The sequence below is a fragment of the Bombina bombina genome, chromosome 1 (genome assembly GCF_027579735.1).
Source record: "Bombina bombina isolate aBomBom1 chromosome 1, aBomBom1.pri, whole genome shotgun sequence".
NCBI lineage: Eukaryota > Metazoa > Chordata > Amphibia > Anura > Bombinatoridae > Bombina > Bombina bombina.
The window spans coordinates 236,761,361-236,779,128 of NC_069499.1; the positions used below are offsets into that span (position 1 = coordinate 236,761,361).

General features: G+C 39.2%; 1 protein-coding gene across 1 annotated transcript in view; it reads right to left on the minus strand.

Annotated features, from left to right (window-relative positions):
* Positions 1 to 221: 221 nt before the first annotated feature.
* GCHFR (GTP cyclohydrolase I feedback regulator) overlaps positions 222 to 17,768 on the minus strand; it is a 42,551-nt gene continuing 25,004 nt past the window's right edge. The window contains exons 2-3 of the mRNA XM_053697883.1: positions 12,456 to 12,550; positions 222 to 2,778 (exon numbers count right to left, since the gene is read on the minus strand). Coding sequence (XP_053553858.1) covers positions 2,655 to 2,778; positions 12,456 to 12,550 — 219 coding nt within the window. The 3' untranslated portion in view covers positions 222 to 2,654. The remainder of the gene's footprint in view (positions 2,779 to 12,455; positions 12,551 to 17,768) is intronic.

A 17,768-nucleotide genomic window follows, 5' to 3' on the forward strand; every position in this document is an offset into this window, starting at 1 on the left:
CTGTGCCTGCATATGCCAGATGCACGCTCCGTTGCTAGTCCTGGGACTATCATCCTGATTGTCTGCTTAAAGTTGCTTTACAATGGGATGTGGCTACTGAGGACATTTTGAAGTTTGCATAGAGATGTTCAGGTGATATTTTCTTGTCAGCTTTTTCTACCACTTTGAGACATTAAAATAATATGATATATCAACAATTAAGCTATACACTGCAAAATATAAATGTTTAAAATAATTTAACATTTATTTTGTTAGCACACTTTACAAGGTTTTGCAAATCAAGAGAAGAGCAGAGATACTAAATTTGAAAACGCCTGGTGGAAGCCATGTTCCTGGTATCCTTTACTGTGGCCAGTTAGCAACAATGTAAATGAGCTTGTAAATGAAGCTAACCCATCACTATGTAGAATTTTGCAGGCTCAGGTAAATATCACCAGTATAAAGTTACACAACTTTACCAAATGGCTTCTGTAAGGAGTAAAAATAAAACAATGGCCTAAACCCCTTCACACCATTAGGCATGGAACATCCAACCATATATGATGTCCTACAGCTTCCCCCTTTGACAAAGGCAAGGATCAGCCTGGAGGGTGTGCCTAGGCAGTCCCCCATGATCCGATCCCAGCCTTGAAATCACGTGATCGCATGACTATTGCGTGATTTCATTTTTACGAATAGTGTTTACATCAGAGCTTCGTTCCGGTGTGAACACTATTGTACCGCAACAAAGGGGTTAAAGGGACAGTTTACTCAAAAATCTTCTCCCCTTTAATTTGTTCCAAATGATCAACTTTACCTGCTGGAATGTATTAAATTGTTTACACGTATTTCCATTACCCTTATATTGGCATTTGAAATAGTTTATTTAGCCTGTGGTATCCCCACCCATCCTGAAAATGTTTGGACACGAGGCCAAGCTGTGTTAACTTAGCCAGTAGAATTCATTACACTCCCAGTGAGTTATAGAAGAGATAAGTTAATAAAATGTTAATTTTCCATTGTTCTCTCCAAGTATTGGTGATTGGTTTATGGGCAGATATAAGATGAAGAAGCAGGTATATGTACACAATGTGATAAAGTAATGAGATCTGATTATACCTACAAGCTCAACCCATTTTATTAGGTTAGATAATTCATATACATAAATAAGCCTTAAAAAAGCAAATCTCATACATTTTATACTCTGCAGCTGGTAAAAAAAAGTAATTGGAAACACATTTTTACAGTATACTGTCCCTTTAAAGAAAGCTGCAGATACAGGAGGAAAATAATAACATGGTGAGTAGAAATCATGCTACTGTAGTTGTACCCAGCAGTTTAATATCCTTTTAAAGGGACAGTCAACTCAGAAAATGTTATTGTTTAAAACGATAGACAATCCCTTTATTACCCATTCCCCAGTTTTGCACAGCCAACCTGGTTATATTAATATACTTTTAACCTCTGTGATTACCTTGTATCTAATCCTCTTTTGACAGCCCCCTGATCACATGGCTATTTAGTATCTACTGACTTGCAGTTTAGCCAATTAGTGCATTGTCAGCCACAACTTCATAGGAGAGAGCACAATGTTATCTATATGGCCCACGTGGATTAGCAGTCTCTTGTTGTAAAAAGCTAATAAAAAAGCAAATCATAAGAGGCTGTCTGTAGTGGCTTAGAAACAGGCAGAAATTTAGAGGTTTAAAGGTTATAAAGTAAAGTATATTAATATAACAATGTTGGTTGTGCAAAGCTGGGGAATGGGTAGTAAAGGTGTTATCTAACTTTTTAAACAATAAAAATGTTGATGTTGACTGTCCCTTTAAGTATGGAGTTTAATGTCTTTTATGGTTGCAGCTTTTCAGAACACTTTAATCTGAGATGTAACAGACCAGTGCATTAACATTTCTTTTATCCCAAATAAAACTGATGACAATCAACCTGGATAATTTTTATATTCTGCAACACTTAAGTGTTTTATTCCTGCTTCTCAGTTCAGCGTAGTACCTTTGTTTGCTTGTAGTTTCTACATATATTCATTCAGTTGTGAGATGTACTGGAACAATATATTTTCAATAATTAGCTGTTTTCCTAGTCAATACAATGTTTATACATCAGAACACCAGGTCATTTTTGGTAATACAGAAGTAAAATTGTTTCTGTGATCTATCCCACTTGTCTGTCCGTGCTTTATAGCGTACAGGTTCTGCAAATCTTGTAAATGCATCCAGGTTATAGTGACACTTAAGCACGTCTCTATCTGTACAGTTGGTCCTACATGAAATTGGCCGATAACAATGTTCTTGTTTACAGTCTTTATGTGGCAGTTTGCTCATTTAGAAAATGGTTTCTTCGATTCCTATATCTTTTACAGGTTTCAGAGGAGGAGTATGACTTTGATCAGTTCATAGTCCGTGGTCAGCTCCAATGAAATTCTGCACATCTATTCCTTATGTAGACAAATTGATGGCGGCACTGTGCTAGTGGTAGATAAACTAGTAATAAATCATTTTCTGATCAGAAAATAAGTGAGATCTATTGAATATATTTATTTCACTCTGTAAACTAACATTGCAGATTTTCATATCACTACCAGAGGCTTTTGCTTGGTATGATGCTAAATACAAGGTATCCTTTTGATCTGTTTTATTTTCTCATTCATAAAAATGTTGTTATTCCTTATGTAAACACCAAACTAGAGTCTGTCCCACCCCTGTCATGCTTACAACCCGGTACCCTAGCTTTTCCAGTTTATCCAGTGTCACACGTGGTGGTTCAGAAACAAAGTACTCTGCACTGAAACAAAACACAAGAGAATTCTGTTAGTCATAGAGAATACCATGTTCCTCTGTGTGCTGCCATGTTCAGGATTGTGGTGTGATGTCAAGTTGATTAGCATTGCTATTTTCTCAAAGGAACATCATTTGAAAGAAAAAAAATATTATGTATAGTATATAGGCGGCCTTAAACACCTAAAAATATTTCTGTATGAAAATTAAATGTAAAATCTACTTTGATTGCTATTTGCAGGAAATGCATTTTTGTGAACATCGGATACCAAAGTATCTTGTTTACTGGCTGATACAGATAGCTACTATAGTAATAACTTTTTAAAAGGAAACACCTTACAAGAAAAAGTCTCTATTCAACAAACAATTATTAAAAAAAACAACAACAACAAAAAAAAACAACAACTTTACTATATTCTCCTTTAGGGCCTGATGATCTAAAGTTTTCCACTCAGACGAACTGATCTAAGACGTCTCGTCAGTACGGTGAGGTCCCTCAAATAATTTTAGAAACTCAAATTTCTTTCATAAGATGGTGAGAGTTCATGATCAATTACACATGGGAATCAACTTCTGGCCACTAGGAGGGGCAACGATTCTCAAAACCTTCAACAGCACTTTACCCCTCCCACCTCAATGGTATCCCAGTCTAATCTTAGCCTCCCAGAAGGAAGGTGAAGAATTGAGGTGCTCCAGAGTCTTTGTCAAGACGGGTCCTCAGATTGATTTTAGGCCCATTTTCCAGCTCAGAGAGCTGGCACTGAGAGACAGAGGGAGACTGGAATATGGGGCAGTGACACAATTACTCCCAGTGAAGAGTTAGTTAGAAGCCTGCCACAGATGTCTCAGAAAATGGTCCCTTAGCCGCTTACTGTTGGGTCATCGATATACTCACTTATATCCTTTGCTGTAATGTGCTCAGCACTGGATGGGCTATCTACTAGAAGAAGTCATCTCTGCATCTGGTAAGCACAGTGGGTGCTTGGCAGGTAAGTATGGTGGCTTTGGCACTCACATAGCCCACTGTTTATAAGCAGGTACATTTGTCAGGTTACATCATAGCCAGGGGACAAAATTGTAGCAGAGATCACACTAGACCTATGTGACGGATACCCCGGCTACCCCTACTGGGTAGCTCCGCCAAAGGGGTCCTGCTTCCTCCCTGCCGACTGCAGCTATGTAGCTGGCAAGTGACCACAGCCTGTAGCCACCCCTGATGCCTGACAGCACCAGTACTCAGGGTCCCACCCTGTGGCAGACTCCAGCTGCCCAGACTAGGTAGCTCTTCCAGAGTCTCCTTCCTCTGCCTGGAACAGGCTGCTATGTAGCTCAGGAAAGTGATTGTAGCAGGAGCCCACCCAAATAACTAGACATACTAGCATTCAAGTGAAACAGGAACTGATTTTATTGAGCAAAACACACATCTTTTATACACACGCTTATCTTGATAAGAACAGAAGACAATGCCACAGTTTTCCCGCCATTCCCGCCCCTCCAGACAGCCCTGCGCCTCCATAGCAACCCTAGTCCCACAGAATCCCAGGACACAGTGGTGACTGTTTTGGGGTCATCCCGGTGGAGCGGCGGCACTTCCAGGGTGTCATTTTAAAGCTCTCAGTCCCCAGTCCAAAAATCATCATGATTCGTTTCTGGGGACCGGAGTTACAGACCGTTGAAGTTATGGGGATAGGGGTGTCCAAAACCCCTGGTTCCCAAATGAGCTCCCCTCCGGTAATTCCCCCACCTCATGTCCTCCCTAGCGGCTACTAATCACCAAAAGAGTGGAGCTCTGGGGCAAATGGTTGCTGGAGCGACGAGGGGTAAAGTTAGTGGGTGTCCTGTGGCCAACCGGGAGTTCCAGGAGCCTGGACAGCCTGAGAGGGTTTCGGCGGGTGTCTGCTGTGAGGCGGCAGACTGGGAGTTCCAGGAGCCCGGCCAGCCTAGGAGGGTTTTCCTGGTCATATACCAGCTCTTCACAAGACAAGAAAACACAAGCTTCCAGGGATTGTGGTTGCTCTGAGGAGCCCAAAACCACTGAGACAGTGGGGTGAGGCCATAGGGGGGTGGGGGTAGCCTTAGCTGTCTGGTATCTGTGACATCTCCCCCCCTCCAGTTCGGCAGACCCGGCTAGACCCTTAACGGGTCGGCCTGGGGCTGTACGATGGTGGCCCTCCACTTCTCGGTTGCTGGGAGAGGTGATCCTATCTCTCCAGAGCTTGGAGCATCCTGGGGGGTTCCGGCTGGCGTTTATACCCTGCGCCCAGTGATAGTCACATAAGGCAACGTCCCAAACAAGTATGCCAAGGCCGGCTCCCAAACAATTGCTGTCCCACAAGTTCCAGGGTCCTCAAGTTCCAGGGCCACACTGCCTCTCTCCATGATACTCGGTTTAGTACTGGCGGACCCACCCAAGACCAGAGGGGGAGGTTGCTCCTTGGTGAGGCAGGCAAAGCTCGGATGCCCAAACATGTGGCACCAACTGTATAAGCTTTTCTCCTCCTCGCCTAGTGCAACGCCTGCCCCCGGTGAGAAATAGTCCGGGACAAGAAAAGGGTAGAGACTGTCTGTCTCTTCTCCCGAGAAGGAGATCTACCGCTGGGGAGGGAGGTCTGCTACCTCTGCTCCATGGGAAACTGTGCTGCCACTGGGGAGAGAGACCAACTGTCTCCTCTCCCAGAAAGGGATTCGGCCGCTGGGGAGAGATATCGATACCCGTCTCTCCCTGCAAGGGTTTCTGGCTCTGCCGCTGGGGAGAGAGACAGACTGTCTCCTCTCCCAGAAAGGGGTTCTGTTTACGGGGAGGGAGGATGACTACCTCCGCTCCGCTTCTGCTGGGGTGGCTCCCTTGTCCAAGTCTATAAGCTTAGAGCCAGACTGCTGATCAGGATCCCGCAGCCCTGGTTCCCTTTTTCTTTGCTGCCACTCCTCCACGGTTGAGCTCCATGAATCCCAGAGGGCTGCACCCCAGATCTGTATGCCCCTGGCATGCTGCTTAGCGAGATCCAGCAGCCTCTTGTATTCCTTGACCAGTGCCTCTTCCTGGTCAATTATAAAATCCAGATCATTCAACAGCCAGGTCTCCTCCAAGAGATCCAGCAGTTCCTCTTGGAGCCCAGAGATATCCTCCAGACCCTGGTCTGTCTCGCTCCCAAACTGTGGGTCCTCTGTCCTTTTTGTAAACAGCAATCCAGGGCCACCGAAGCCAAAGCTCTCTGTGGGGGAGCCTTCCTCCAGCCATGGCTGCGCTTGCAGGAAAGGCAGTCTCACGGTCCACCAAACCCGGAATCTCGTGTCATTCGTGGGGAGGACCTTTCCATTTTCCTGCTCCTGTTGCAAAGCCTCCCACCAGAGGTCTGGGAGGGCAAGGTTCCTCCATGCCAGAACGTCCTGTTCCGAACAAGGATCATTTGTTCCGGTCAGCATCTTTTGTACTCTTCCTAGGAATTTTGCCTCCATATTTACCAGCTACTGTGGTACGTCTCCTCTGTCAGCAGAAACTGTGTGAAAGAAGCAGATCCCACCGCTGCCAGCCAATGTGATGGATACCCCGGCTACCCCAACTGGGTAGCTCCGTCAAAGGGGTCCTGCTTCCTCCCTGCCGACTGCAGCTATGTAGCTGGCAAGTGACCACAGCCTGTAGCCACCCCTGATGCCTGACAGCACCAGTACTCATGGTCCCACCCTGTGGCAGACTCCAGCTACCCAGACTAGGTAGCTCTTCCAGAGTCTCCTTACTCTGCCTGGAACAGGCTGCTATGTAGTTCAGGAAAGCGATTGTAGCAGGAGCCCACCCAAATAACTAGACATACTAGCATTCAGGTGAAACAGGAACTGATTTTATTGAGCAAAACACACATCTTTTATACACACACTTATCTTGATAAAAACAGAAGACAATGCCACAGTATTCCCGCCATTCCCACCACTCCAGACAGCCCAGCCCCTCCATAGCAACCCTAGTCCCACAGAATCCCAGGACACAGTGGTGACAGTTTTGGGGTGATCCCGGTGGAGCGGCGGCACTTCCAGGGTGTTTTAAAGCTCTCGGTCCCCGGAGTTACAGTCAGTTGAAGTTATGGGGATAGGGGTGTCCAAAACCCCCGGTTCCCAAAGGAGCTCCCCTCCGGTAATTCCCCCACCTCTTGTCCTCCCTAGGGGCTACTAATCCCCAAAAGAGCGGAGCTCTGGGGCACATGGTTGCTGGAGTGATGAGGGGTAAAGTTAGCAGGTGTCCTGCTGTCCTGTGGCCGACCGGGAGTTCCAGGAGCCTGGACAGCCTGAGAGGGTTTAGGCGGGTGTCCGTTGTGAGGCGGCCGACCGGGAGTTCCAGGAGCCCGGCCAGCCTAGGAGGGTTTTCCTAGTCATATACCAGCTCTTCACAAGACAAGCAAGCAAAAGCTTCCAGGGATTGTGGTTCCTCTGAGGAGCCCAAAACAACAGGGGTGAGGCCGTAGGGGGGTGGGGAAAGCCTTAGTTGTCTGGTATCCATGAAAACCTAATATTTGTCTGTGTTACTGAAGACTATTAGTGGGCAGTAAGGATTTCTGTTTGGTGTGCACACTATATTAGGAATTTTTAACTCCGTTATTTCAGTTAGAGACTGATTTTTCCTGAGATTACAGTGCTTTTCATATTGTAAAGCACAAGATGTATATAATATTACACATATTTCTCCCAGGTGAGCCTGTGCTATTACATACTGGCACTGCTTATATCAGTATTGGAGATTTTACTATTAGATAATGGTTATGGCTATTTTATGTATTGTATTATTCTTGTCAGCTCTAATTGCGCTGTTATTTACTTCACCTTTTTTTCTAATGCAATTTATAGCGCGCACCGGCTTCGTACATAACGTAGATAAACCGATCTGCACTACTGTGGCGCACTCCCGTATCAAGGTAGCGCTCTTCTGTCTATAGTTTTGTCATTTGTGCAATAGGTGTTTGGTATTGGGGCAGTTATTTTTTTTCCTGCTGCATGAAAGCCTTCCTTTCTTGTTAGTCCTTCAGGTAAGGTAAGCTTTCCCTAATTTTCAAAAGCTGGGGTTGTTTTATTGCAAATTTCTAGTGTGTACTTTATACAAAGAAAGGTTCTTATTGTATTCACTATTGTTTCCACCTCTTTTATTCTCAGATTTTAACGTTTAAGTCCCTGCATATTTAAATTTGTCCTTGTCTCCTATTAAGTATTTAATGAAAAATCCATTAAACAATTAGATTTAATTTGCAAACCGTCTGTTAAAGCTCCAGAGGTTTTTCCTGTTCCTGAGAACACTGAAATTATTGCCAAAGGGAGGTCTAAGCCTGGTCATCCATTTAACCCCAAAATAATTTAATTTAAAAATACATTTACTTTAACTGCTACTAGTGTGGAGCTTTAGGAAACAATTCCAAAAGGTAGATGGTGCCATTTCTACCTAAGTAAAACATACTAATATCCCTCTAGAGCAGGGGTGTCCACACTTTTTTGTGTTGGGATCTACTTTTCAAATGACCAGCTCGATGAGATCTACCCATTAAAAATGGGCTGGCTCCTAAGCTTACATTCCTGCTTTTCAAATAAAGATACCAAGAGAATGAAGAATAATTGATAATAGGAGTAAATTAGAAAGTTGTTTAAAATTGCATGTTCTATATCTGAATCATGGGGGGGAAAAGTGAGTTTCATATCCCTTTAAGGTTGCATTATTTAGCAACACATGGATGTACAAAAGCATAAAGATATAAATGATTAATCCTGACTACAAAAGTAGCACTGATTTTAATTTGAGTTAACAGAAGCAACCCCTTCTGCCATGTTACAAAACACTGCATTCAAATTACTGCAACTGACCCTCTTTACTTTGCGCTGCGGGCTTGGCCTGATTTGACCCAGTGAGGCTTACACAAATAATTTTCAATAGCGCGCCATGCAGACCATTTCTTACCGGGTCAACAGGTTCATTTGTCAGACGTCAATCAGACTTGTTCCTTTAGCATAGCACAGCAGCCTCCGCCTTTAATTTTTCTATCTATTGGTGCTTACACTCCTAACTATACTATACCACCATATCCATTGGGAGAGTACTCACTCAACCATGCTTTTGATAGGCTGGTTGAAATCAATGTCCTTCAAGATCCAATCCTGTAGCACTTTTCGTGTCCGACCATCAGACTGTTTAATGATCTGCCCTTTCACACACTGCGGTAGATAAAGTGGTATCCCTAGCAACCATACTCTACTTATACCCCAGTGTTGAGATCACGTAATTTGACCACATAATTTTGATCACATCGGCCATGATCTACCAGCAGTGCCTTCGGGATCTACTAGTAGATCCTGAAGTACATCTTTTAAAGACCCTATGGATAGAAAATTAGAATCTTTCCACAGAATGGCTTTCTTTCAAGCAGGTTATTTGTTTAAACCAGCTTTTGGTATTGCTTGCGTGGCAGCAGCTTTGACTCTTTGGTGTGATAATTTATCTAAACAAATTTCAGATGATTCTATTGATGAAGATTTCAACATTGTCTGCAACTTCTTAGGTCAGAATCAATGCCAAAAACATGGCATCAACAGTCATGACAAGAAGAGCTTTGTGGCTCAAATCTTGGTCGGCTGACATGGTTTCAACATCTAGACTATTTTCACTTCTTTTTCAAGGAAAGATTCTATTTGGACCTGGTCTAGATGCTATAATTGCTACTGTGAATGGATGTATAGGAGCCTTTCTCTATCAGGACAAGAAGTCTAAGGGAAAGAGCAGACCTTCTCATCATTTTCATTACTTTTGTTAATCAACTAATCAAAGTTCCTCTTTACCATAACAAGATTCTTGCAGAACTTCCTGGAAATCTAATCCTTCCTGGAACAAGGCTAAACAGTCAAAAAAAGCCTTCTCCCTCCACATGAAGGTGCAGCCCCAACCAAGATTATTTTCTGGTAGGGGGCATATTGCAACTTCTTCAGAAGGCCTGGATTTAGTCTCTACAAGATCCAATAGTTATTCAAGGGTACAGAATAGGTTTCAGATCAAGGACTCCCAGCCTTTTTTTGATTGTGTGAAAGATTTATAACTGATGAGAGTAATATTTCCAATAGCAGAACAAGGCCAGTGATTTTACCCTAAACAAGTTTCTCTGGGTTCCTGCCTCCAAAACGTAAACAATCCAAACAAGTTCCCCCCTTGTTCAACAAGGGCAGTTTATGTCCACAACAGATTTTAAGGATACTTACCTTCATATCCCTATTCACAAGAATCATCAATTCCTTCATTTTGCCTTCCAGGACAGGATAGAGAACCAATCCATTCTTCAGGGGGCAACTTTTGTTGTCCAACCTGGACTATAATCTCAACAGACACAAGCCTTTTTGGGTTGGGGTGCAATTTGGGAGTCCAGGAGAGCACAAGGAGTTTGGTCTCTTCAGGAGGCGAGGTTACTAATAAATATCCTAGAACTAGTGCTATCTTCAGGGCTCTTCTGAGCTGGCCTCTTCTTAAAGAAGAGACCTTGTGCTTTCAATCAGACAATGTCACAGCGGTGGCATATATCAATCATCAAGGGGGAACAAGCCATTCTCTAGCAATGAAGGTGTTGTGCATTCTGACTTGGGCAGAGAAAAATCCATGCATACTTTCTGTAGTTCATATTCCAGGTGTTAAAAATTGGGAAGCGGATTATACAAGTCATCAGTCTTTTTATCCAGGGGAATGGTCTTTACATCAGGACTTATTTAATCAAATTTTAGATCTATGGGGTCTCCCAGAGATAGACCTGATGGCTTCTAGTTTCAACAACAAACTTCCCAGATACTTTGCAAGATCCAGTGATCCTAATGCAGAGTTTGTAGATGGTTCTTCTGCCCAGAGTGATATCTCAGATCAAACAAGAGCAATTGTCCGTAATTTTTATTGCTCCAGCTTGGCCACTCAGAACTTGGTTCACATATTTGGTTCAGATGTCCAGTTGTCCTCCATATCTTCTTCCATTAAGACATAACCTTCTATATCAAGGTCCTTTCTATCATCAAGATCTCCAGACTCTCACTTTGAAGGCTTGGAGATTGAAGGCCTAATTTTCAGACAGAGGGTTTTCTCAGATGAGGTAGTTGAAACTCTAGTTCAGGCTAGAATGCAGGTGATGAACAAAATATATCAGAATACTCGGAAGGTTTTTCTTCTCAAGTGTGAAAACAAATGACTTTAGTTGGAATTCATTTAGAATTCCTAGAATTCTTCATTTTTTACGAAAGAGGGCCTAGATTTCAGCTTTGTCTGTATTGTACCATAAAAAGATTGCAAAACTTCTGGACATTCAATGTTTTGTTCAAGCTTTAGTCCATATTAGACCAGTAATTAAGCCAAACTCTCATCCATGGAATGTAATTTGGTTCTTAAGAGCTTTGCAGGTTTCTCCCTTTGAACCCATGCATTCTCTTGACATTTTCTATCTTGGAAGGTATTATTTATTTTGGCAATTGCATCTGCTAGAAGAGTTTCAGAATTGTCTGCTCTTTCCAGTGACCCTCCTTATATTATTTTTCACCAAGATAAGGGAGTTTTAAGAGCAAAAAAAATGTTTTGCCAAAATTTGATTCTTGTGACAATATCAATCAAGAAATTGTTGTTCCTTCTCTTTGTCCTAGCCCTCAAAATTCTAAAAAAAAAAAAAAAAAGAACCTCATAATTTGGTTGTAGTAATATCATTAAACTTTTGCCTACTTCCTACGAAATATTTTAGGCAATCCACTTATCTGTTTATTCATTTTTCGGGTCCATATAAAGGCTAGAGGGCCTCAGCCATTGCTTTGGCCTCTTGGCTTAAACTACTGATTCACAAGGCTTACTTAGAAGAGGGAAAGTCTCACCCAAAGCGCATTACAGCCCATTCCACCAGATCAGCTTCCACTTCCCGGGCATCATCCCTAAGTACTTTTACTAAATTCTATCATTTTGATGTTTTTGCTACTCCAGGCAGCAGAGTCTGGGAAATAGGTGCCTGCTTTTTCAAAAATGTTGTCCCACCCAAATTATGCATGGATATTAGTTCCCATGCATAATGGATCGTGGACTATCACCATCTTATGGAAAAAAAACAAAATTTAAGCTTACCTGATAAATTAATTTCTATCATGGTAGTAAGAGTCCATGGGCCCCGCCCAGTTTAATTCATATTTCAAGATTTTTTTTCTGGACAGTTCCATTTTTGTACCTCCTTGCTTGGCTATACACACAACTGGCATACTAGTGCTCTTGAAGGTTTTGGAAATCTTTGCCTCCTCCTAATAGCCAGGGGTTGAATTCCATGTGCATTTGATAGTGGCCTCGCACTGACATGATAAAAATGAATCTATCAGGTAAGCATAAATTGTGTTTTTAACTTGAGAGATGTTTATCTCACTATGCAGGGTTCTATATGTAAAGGTGAGACTCCTATATTACAATATAAGGTCTAAAACAAATCCCATAGAATTTGTGTGATTTCTCTCTAGGCTGGCGAGTATCTGCCATGAAACAGCGATAATATTTAGGAGCCTATAACATATTTTTTTAGAAGCCAATAATGAATTTTCTTTAATAAAAATAAAAAATTTCCATAATTTTTTAAAAATAAAAAATTTCCATAATTTTTGGAAATGAAGTGAAATTTTAAGTCATGTTGCTGCCCTAAGAATTTTATTAGGATATTTTAGTTTACTTACAAATTATTTCCCAGCACCGTCCTCTTGGTAGCTCCAATCTGGGCCATTAGTTCTGGATCTGATAAATTATCTCCTACTATTGTGGGTCCGATCTCCTGTGACAGAAAACAACCTGCGTCATTTGCAAATCTAAGGCACATGCTTTAATTACACCGACCATTTAGACTAGAAAGGCTTGTATAATATGAAAAAAGTCTCATTAATTCTGATACAACTTATTCAGATACAGATCAAAATAACATTAAACAAGTATATAGCTTAAAATGATGGGAAAGTCAAAATCAAAAGGGATACTAAACCCAATTTTTTTCTTTCATGGTAGAGCATGCAATTTTAAGCAACTTTCTAATTTACTCCTATTAAATTTTCTTGCTATCTTTATTTAAAAAGCAGGAATGTAAAACTTAGGAGCCGGACCTTTTTTGGTCCAGAACCTGGGTTACGCTTGCTTATTGGTGGCTAAATGTAGCCACCAATAAGCAAGCACTATCCAGGGTGTTGAATTGGCTGGCTTCTAAGTTTTACATTCCTGCTTTTTAACTAAAGATACCAAAAGAACAAAGAAAAATTGATAATAAGAGTACATTAGAAAGTTGCTTACAATTGCATGCTCTATCTGAATCATGAAAGAAAAAAAAATGATGTTTAGTATCCCTTTAAACTTCCATGGTTCAAAAACTTTTCAATTTACGTCTATTATAAAATGTTCTCTTGGTATGTTTTGTTGCAAAGCATATACATGTAGACTCAGGAGCAGCAATGTACTAGTGGGGGGCTAGCTGGTGGCTGCACAAATATGCCTTTTGTCATTGGCTCGCCAGATGTTCAGCTAGGTCTTTATACCTGGAGCTGAATTTAAATTTTGCTTAATCCCAGTGGTTAAAGTCATAGTTATATGCAAGCAATAGTGCGATAATAAAATGCTTTTTGCACTTATTATTTAATAGAAAAATGATTACTAAATGTATTCAGAAGGGAAATACTTATTGGGGTTAAAATAAGAATGATTTATATTTTTAAACGGAAAGCATTAAAATATTATTCCCCCTTTGTCAGCATGTTGAAATATTTTATTCTGTTTTTTTTTTCTTTTGAAATCACCAGACAAACAAATGTGGGCAGGTTTGATCTGCTGTCAATTTCAATATTTCCTTTTACAGAACACTCACACTGCGCCCTCAAGGGGTTAACGACCTATGAGGGAATTTGATACTGATATGTTGTTCAAAACAGATTAGAACTGTCCCATGAGGTAACACAGAAAGCTGGAAAAACAATCTGAGTTTTGTTCTTTGTGGGACACAGCTGCAAGTGAACATGAGGAGTCACACACACAACCTACATTGGGTCTAGTGACCATACAGATGTTTACAGCACAAACTCTGACATGGGAGCAAAATAAAAATAAAAACTCAATCCATCCATTGAGAATAACATTGCTTGACAATAAGTCTACTTACAGAAATAAAATACATTAAAGAATTACAGGAATACTTGTTAGCAAGTATTGAATTGTAGCAATGATAAAAAATGATTAATTCCAAGCTAACACATGGAAAACATAAATTTTATTTTCATGGTACTGTCTCATAAACAGTATTATAAATTAATTGGAAAAAAAAATCTGCATTTATAAACAAACTAAAAATATTATATAAATTGAGTAATTTAAATTTAAACTTTTGTTTGGAGTTTTTTTGCTATTTAATATAAATATGTATTAAATAGATATTGATCCTCAGTACTTTGGAGAATTGATAGGAAGTGACAAAAATAATCTAGATCAATTTATATTATCAAAAAAACATTTATCCTGCAGAAGCATTCATATGGTAGAATGAATGTTAAAGGGACAGTCAACCATAGAATTGTTATTGTTTTAAAAGATAGATAATCCCTTTATTACCCATTCCCCAGTTTTGCATAACCAACACAGTTATATTAATGTACTTTTTACCTCTGTGATTACCTTGTATCTAGGAACCTTCTTCCAGCCCCCTGATCACATGACTGTGACTGTTTATTATCTATTGTCTTAAATTTAGCATTGTATTGTGCTAGATCTTAAATAACTTTCTGTGCCTGAACACAGTGTTATCTATATAGCCCACGTGTACTTTCTGTCTCTTTGTGTTGAAAAGAGATTTAAAAAGCATGTGATAAGAGGCAGCCCTCAAAGGCTTAGAAATTAGCGTATGAGCCTACCTATGTTTAGTTTAAACTAAGAATACCAAGAGAAAAAAGAAAATTTTATGATAAAAGTAAATTGGAAAGTCAATTAAAATTAAAAGTCCTATCTGAATAATGAAAGTTTAATTTATACTTGACTGTCCCTTTAAGGGAATCATTTATATATATTGGGGGGGGGGGGGGGGAAACTAAACCAGCACAACCACTTTCTCTTCTGTAATAACTTTTGTTAGCCTGTGTATATAAATTCTCACAGGAAACACAGTGCACGGTGGGAAAAAGAAACTATGTTAAAAATAAAAAGAGAAAAAAGTAGACCACTAAGGATCAATAGTTTCCCATATCCAGCACACAAGTCATAAAAATGTAATTTTCCAATAGCTTCTCATTGAAGACAAAGGGCAAATCCACAGTAATCTACAATTTTATCAGCAAAATACAATACAAACTACCAGAGCATTAAAGGACCGGTTCACTCAGGAGATGTAATCGTTTAGCAGCAATAACCCTATGTTAACAAGTGAAGCAGAATCTAAAACATAAATATTGTAATAAGGAAATAAAAAAATGTTTAACTTTTCCCTTGCTTATTTTCCCTTCTGCCAGACAACCCTGGAACGCCCTGATGAAAAGGCTGTGCTTAAAGGGACACTGAACCCAAAAAATTTCTTTCGTGATTCAGATAGAGCATGCAATTTTAAGCAACTTTCTAATTTACTTCTATTATCAAATTTTCTTCATTCTCTTGGTATCTTTATTTGAAATGCAAGAATGTAAGTTTAGATGCCGGTCCATTTTTGGTGAACAACCTGGGTTGTTCTTGCTGATTGGTGGATAAATTCAACAACCAATAAACAAGTGCTGTCCAAAAAAATTTGCTTAGATGCCTGCTTTTTCAAATACAGATAGCAAGAGAACAAAGAAAATTTGATAATAGGAGTAAATTAGAAAGTTGCTTAAAATTGCATGCTCTATCTGAATCACTAAAGAAAACATTTGGGTTCAGTGTCCCTTTAACAACTTTATTACCCTGCCCTATGGCCAATCAAGTTGCATTATGCAATTCTATGCTAAGTTTGCAAATTTAGCACTATGTGAGCACTGAAGGCTGTTGTGTTTATGTGCTCTAACTGGATTGTTCTGTATGGGGGCCGTATCCAGTTTGTTAGTTACATGTACATACATCTGTAAATGTTATAATATGATTTGCTTAGAATTATAACATGTCAAGGTATTTGAAATATTATTAAATAATATATAGAAGTATATTTATCTTTATTTAATAAATCTGTGGATGTGCACATGGTCTGTAGGACAAAGGATTATTCCTAAGAGATCTCCCCCACTCATTGTTAAAGTTATGCTATAATCAACTTACAGTTTGAGACAGGATGAGTCATAAAAGGCTGTTTTTAACTTTGGATGATATCTGCTGCTGGCATTTTGAAACCAATCTAAACAAGCTGACTACCTCCTTCTCATTGATTGCAAAAATTACTTATCTGTCTTCTGAGATGACCTAAAGACCGCTACAAATTGGTTCAAAATTGGAGAAGTATATTGTATTTTAAATTGGTAGTCATAAGCCTAGGTATTGTTTAAATCTGTGTCTGATTTGTTAAGTAATTCATCTGTGCAAGTTTTGATATTGTAAATTTTGTATTAGGATAAATTGCAGTTAAATAGCAGAATATATATATTATCCTATTGTTGAAAGAGCACAGTTTAGAATTGTATTGCTTGGATGTTAAAGGTTTTTAGTCCCATTGTGTTAAATAAATAAGGCTGAATTGTGAAGGTATATTTTTCTGGGTTTTGTAAGAAGGATAGCATATTTAAATAGTTCTCAAGCGCATAAAAAGTTATTTCATTTCCTTTTATTGCAAATATACTTCAATATGTTCATGGATATTATCTAAATAAAAGAGTTCAGGTATTTATATTAATTTTATTTGTTGTCTTAGTAGAAGTATATTGATTGTGGGCTCAGTCTAAAGGAAGATTGTTAAATATATTCCTGCCATATACTCACACATTGTTTGGAAAATACTGCTAAGATTTTCATAAATATACTGACATAATAATTGGAGGCACTTTTCTGAGATTTAATAATATCCATCATATTTGATATAATATATTTGTGATAGATAGAAAGTATTATAAAAGAGAGAAAAAGTTTCATATTTCGATATTAATATTTTGAAGATATAATTTTTGAAGAGTTGAAATATTGATCTTCATATTTCAAGATTGATATTAATATCTTGAAATGTTATTAAAGATTAATTTTTGAAAGATTAATAAAAATATTAATTTTTCATATTTAAAAATTAATCAAAAATATTAATTTTTCATATTTTCAAAGTTAATCAAAAATATTAATTTTTCATATTTTGAAATATTAATTTTTCATATTTCAAAATTAATAAAAAAAAATTGAAATATAAAATTTTTCCTTCTCTCTTTTTATTGGCAAAAATTGTATTAGCGTTTTAGTTTAACTAAGTACTAAACCAATATAATAATGTCTGTAGCCAGAAGTGACTCATTTAATTCTATACATAGCAATGAAATTGGTCCCATAACCATACCTATTACTAAAGGTCAGGTCCTTAAGAAAGATATCTTAAGTTACCTTAAAGGACCAGTCAACACTATACACAACAATACTAAAAATATTCCTTGTGCTATATTAAATGTTTCTAACAGTACCTTATAATTTTTATGTAATTTTTTCCCCTCAAATGATTGTTTTACATTTTGGCAGCTTTCCCTGTCCTCTTTGTCACGTGTTTGTCATTTTCGAATGAAAAATGCATATACGTATATGCATTTTTCATTCACTGCGCAGCCGCAACCGGAAGTGGTGGGCACATCGGCATTGCGCTTCTTTGGTGGAGCAGTGCACATAAAAGGATGTGCACTGTCCACAGAAGCGCGCCTGCGTGTAGAAGCAGAAGGTAAATGTTCATGGTGTCTGATCACTATGTAACTAATACAACTACTCTGCTGTGTATTTAGTTATATTACTACTTAGTTTGTTTACGGTGCGTGGTGGCCCAGTGTGTATGCTCACAACGCTACACGCCCACGGCACAACATCAAATGCATTTTTTTTTAAAC